Raw genomic sequence first — 4,857 nt, 5'->3', positions numbered from 1 at the left:
CCTGCTCCCCACCCCGCTTTGATTGCCCATTTCAATATTAGTGTTCAATCCACATTCGCCCCTGATGCAGGTCGAGGCTGGCTGGGAGGTGCAGAGCATGGAAAGACCGTGGTCGACCTCATCCCCAAAACATGTGCATTTTCTGAGGCTGCTGATTGGAACACATTGTCTCCAGACAGTACAGAGCAGGGTGTTGGCGCTTCTGCGTTGTCTTTAGTATTCACTGAAAACAGATTGCCTGAGGACCCCCCCTTCCCCCAGCAAGCAACAACACACACACACACACACACACACACACACACACTCCCCCCCCCCTTCATTTTTTCTCCCTCTTTTTTTTAAGCAATGCTTTGTTGTGCTAAAACTAGTTGGACGAGTTAGGGTGTTGCTGCTGCTCCTGAGGCCCTGGCCAATGGAACCCGATCCACCCCGCTGTGCGTAAGCGCGCAATTAAGGATTTAACCAAGGCTGTGCTGCGCCTCAGCCAGCAGTCAGCCTGCCGGAGACAGAGCCTCCAAGACTCCCAGCCTCCTCCTCGCCGCCGCCGCCGCCTCTCCTCCTCCTCCTCCTCCTCTTCCTCCTCCTCCCTCGCTCCCACAGCCATGTCTGCTTAGACCAGAGCAGCCCCACGGCCAACTCGGGCAGCCGCCGCCGCAGAGCAGCAAGGACAACCGCCGCCGCCAGCGAGCGATGACAGGAGTGTTTGACAGAAGGGTCCCCAGCATCCGATCCGGCGACTTCCAAGCCCCGTTCCAGACGTCCGCAGCCATGCACCATCCGTCTCAGGAATCGCCAACTTTGCCCGAGTCGTCGGCTACCGATTCCGACTACTACAGCCCCACGGGGGGAGCCCCGCATGGCTACTGCTCTCCTACCTCGGCTTCCTACGGCAAAGCGCTCAACCCCTACCAGTACCAGTACCACGGCGTGAACGGCGCCGCCGGCAGCTACCCCGCCAAAGCTTACGCCGACTACAGCTACGCCAGCCCCTACCACCAGTACGGCGGCGCCTACAACCGCGTCCCGAGCGCCACCAGCCAGCCAGGTACGGGGGCTGGGGGTGGGGACCGACACAGGGGGAGCCAGGATCAGGGAGGAGCGAGATGCGGTGGGAGATCCGGGGCCGCGCCGTCCACTGCAGCGCGGGCTCACCCGGCGGAAGGGAGTGGGGGCCGGGACTCTGCAACCACGAGAGGTTCCCGAGCCAGCATTCTAGAGATTCTTAGTAGAGGAAGCCCGCGGGGGAGTTCGGACCAGCGTCTCTCCTCTCTGGTACCCTCGGGCGACCCCTCAGCCGCTGGATTCCCAGCTTGCCCGTTCGGAAGCCGGCGAAGCTGGAAAGAGGGTAGGGGTAGAGAGAGGAAAGAATCAACCAGCCTGAGCGGCGTTTACGTAATGAACGGAAGGTTATTTGCTGGATGTTAGGGTAAGCGTGCTCGAGGAGTGGGAGTGGAAGGCTGCCTCAAAGACTCTGCGGGGATTAGTGTGAGAGCAGCCGCGAACCAGCGTGGTGCGGGTACCCGGAGCGCGCGGGGCGGGGTGGGGGCCGGAGAGCTGTAGTCCGCCAGAGGAAGAGCGCGCCGAGAGCCTTGCGGTTTCTCCAAGGCATTTCCCAAAACAAAAAGCCATTTGAAGGCGGAGGAGGGTTGCTGAAGGGTCACGATATTGGAGCAATACTTTTTTCCTTCTCCCTTAGATGCCTACAATTTGTTTCTCCTTCCCATATCCTTTTGCATCTGCCTTGAAACTTAGTTGGAGAGTTTAAGAGGGTTAGTGAGCTTGGGCAGTAAGAGAGGTATGAGGTCTCCTAGGAGAGGTTTTGCTGGTCAGGTTTGATCTCTTCCCACCAGCACATTAATAATCCTGCTAATATTAGCATCCCCCTGCTCTGGCAGAATCGAGACCACAGCTCTCATCCTCCACCCTTCCTCTCCTAGGAGCTCGCCACACACACACACACACACACACACACACACACACACACACACACACACACCCCGAGGAGAGGTTCTCCGCCCCTTGCAGAGATGGGCACTTTTGATAAGATGGTACTTTTGTGAAAGGGGACTTGTGGCCCCAGGGCACGTTTGTAAAACACGCGTTCCGAGAGCCTTTTTTCTCCCAAGTCTATACTCACAATTCTGCTAAATTCGTCCTGACCTGCCGCCCCTTTCCTACGAAAACACCCCACCGCGGATTCCTTTTCAAATTGTATTGGAACTATAACTCCTGATAAACCTTAAAAGACTGCGGGGGGGGGGCGGGTGGAGGGGGGAGGCGTGTCTTCGTTCCTTTCAGTGTCTCTGAACTTCGTACATAAATGAAAGATTTTTTTTCTTTTGGCCAAGAACTTATTAAGTCTATTTGTAAAAGAAACCAGACACATCTGTGCCCTCGCAGATCTGCAGGGAGATTATGGGGGCTGCATAATCGGCCCTCTGTCTGCGGCGGCTCGGACGGCTTGCTGCTGAATTGAAGGAGCATAGTTTGCTTGTGGGTCTTTGAACTTTGGAGACCTCGGTTAGCGTCTTCCCTGCCCAAGCGTCTGGCCTCTGCGGGCGCCCGAACAGACGCTGACATAAGGGGGGCCGCGGCCCGGGGCCTCCCCCTTGAATCCCCGGGAGCGGCTGGCCAGACTCACCCAAGAAACGTCGGTGAACACAGGGTGGGCTTGAAAACGAATCCGGGTGAAGCAGGAACCGCTGCAAGGGCTAAATCCCGGACGCCGAGAAAGGAGTTTTGCTGTACAAGGCGCCTTGCACAAACCCAGGAGAACCTGAATAAACAGAGTAGGGAATTAATCAGGCTACCTGGATTTTCCACGATGGGGAGAGAGGGGTCTCGTGAAGCAAAGGTGGTGAAAAGAGAGTGAAGGCTGCGTGGTAATAAATTCAAGGACTGTATTTGCAAGTTCTGCAAAAGGGCCATTGTCTGCCGACAACTCTAACCGGGTCTGTTTTGATTATTTAGAGAAAGAAGTGGCCGAGCCCGAGGTGAGGATGGTGAACGGCAAACCAAAGAAAGTTCGTAAACCCAGGACTATTTATTCCAGCTTTCAGCTGGCCGCGTTACAGAGAAGGTTTCAGAAGACTCAGTACCTCGCCCTGCCCGAACGCGCCGAGCTGGCCGCCTCCCTGGGACTGACGCAAACACAGGTAAATCCGGCCGCGGCTGGGCCAGAGCCCCGCCTGGGCTGCAAGCCTGGCTTGGCCGCGGGGTTCGGTCCCGGCGGGCTGGAGCCGATTCAATAGGGCCCGCGAGAAACTCACAGAGAGAAAGACACTGACCCCGCGCCCTTCCCTCTAGGAGTCAGGCCGGGTGTCGCCGCCGTGCGACGGTAGGGATAGGATGGAGACCGCGTTCATCCCGAGATGCAAGCCCCACCCCTTCGAGCCTCGGGCGTTGAGGGGCCGGTTTCCTAGGCTGGAAACAAGGGGAGGGTTGTTTCTAGGACACTCTCGAAGCTTTGAGAAACTGTCTGGTTCTCTGCACAATGCAGAGCCTCTCGGGATGAGCGGGGCCCGGCGGGCTCTCGGTGGTCTTAGGCCGCGCGCAAGCCGGGAACGTCGCCTGCAGCCGGAAGAGCTGACGGGTCACGCCCTGCGCCTGCGGAGCTTTAGGCTGCAGCAGCCTGACCTTCCGAGGTGGGAGGGCGCGGTTGTACGGGGAAATCTGCCCTGGATCGTCCCGTTCCCTTCACTCCCACCCCACCCACGGGGGTCTTTGGAAGAATAAAGAATGTCATCGGAGCCGAGGAGGGAGTGAAAGGGGTCGGTCGGGAAACGGGGAGACCGCTCCTTGTCCGCCACACTCTCGCGCGCGCGCGCGTAGCCAGTCCCGCGCCCCTAGCTCACCGGGCCCTGGCGGTTGTTCTGGAGACGTTCGTGGCGCCGCTTTGCAGGCGCTCCGCGGAGGCCTACCCGTGAGCGCTCGCGGCCGCGGACACTCGCGCCCCCTCCCCCGGCCCCAACAAAAGACAAAAGCCTGGGGGTCCTGCCCCAGCAGCAGCCAACAGGGCGCCCTCTGGGGCCCGAGATGCAGGCTTTGCCCCCGGCCCAGCCCCTTGACCGTGGGCCGAGAGCTGCGGGGAGACGCCAGGGCCTGGCCTTCTGGCGGCCGAAATCGCCTCCAGTTGCCACCCTGGGGGAGGCGCGCGGGCAGCCTCTGAGTGTCCCGGTAACGTGTGCCTTTGTTCCCCCACCCAGGTGAAAATCTGGTTTCAGAACAAAAGATCCAAGATCAAGAAGATCATGAAAAACGGGGAGATGCCCCCGGAGCACAGCCCCAGCTCCAGCGACCCTATGGCGTGTAACTCGCCTCAGTCTCCGGCGGTGTGGGAGCCCCAGGGCTCGTCCCGCTCGCTCAGCCACCACCCTCATGCCCACCCTCCGACCTCCAACCAGTCCCCCGCGTCCAGCTACCTGGAGAACTCGGCTTCCTGGTACCCGAGCGCGGCCAGCTCAATCAATTCCCACCTGCCGCCACCCGGCTCCTTACAGCACCCGCTGGCGCTGGCCTCCGGGACACTCTATTAGACCGGCCGCTTTCTCTTGCTGTCTTTTTTGGGACTACTGTGTTTTTGCTGTTTTAGAAAATCATTTAAAAAAAAAAAGGAATTCATATGGGGAAGTTTGGAAAACAGAAACAAAAAAGATTCATGTGTAAAGCTTTTTTTGCATGTAAGTTATTGCATTTCAAAGGACCCCGTCCCCCCTTTTTTTACAGACGAACTTTTTTTGCGCAACTGTGGACACTATCAATAGTGCCTTGAAATCTATGACCTCAAATTTTCAAAAGACTTTTTTCAATGTTATTTTAACCATGTAAATAAGTGTAGATAGAAGAATTAAACTGTAT

General features: G+C 57.9%; 1 protein-coding gene across 1 annotated transcript; it reads left to right on the top strand.

Annotated features, from left to right (window-relative positions):
- The first annotated feature begins 605 nt into the window (after positions 1-605).
- On the top strand, positions 606-4,857 carry DLX5 (distal-less homeobox 5). The gene is made up of 3 exons (XM_030857231.2): positions 606-1,045; positions 2,971-3,155; positions 4,206-4,857. Exons 1-3 carry the CDS (start codon positions 691-693, stop codon positions 4,533-4,535), a joined length of 870 nt encoding a protein of 289 aa, XP_030713091.1. The 5' UTR covers positions 606-690; the 3' UTR covers positions 4,536-4,857.

The sequence above is a fragment of the Globicephala melas genome, chromosome 9 (assembly GCF_963455315.2).
Source record: "Globicephala melas chromosome 9, mGloMel1.2, whole genome shotgun sequence".
NCBI lineage: Eukaryota > Metazoa > Chordata > Mammalia > Artiodactyla > Delphinidae > Globicephala > Globicephala melas.
Note: the sequence above shows the minus strand (reverse complement) of the source record. Positions and strands in the feature narration are given on the sequence as shown.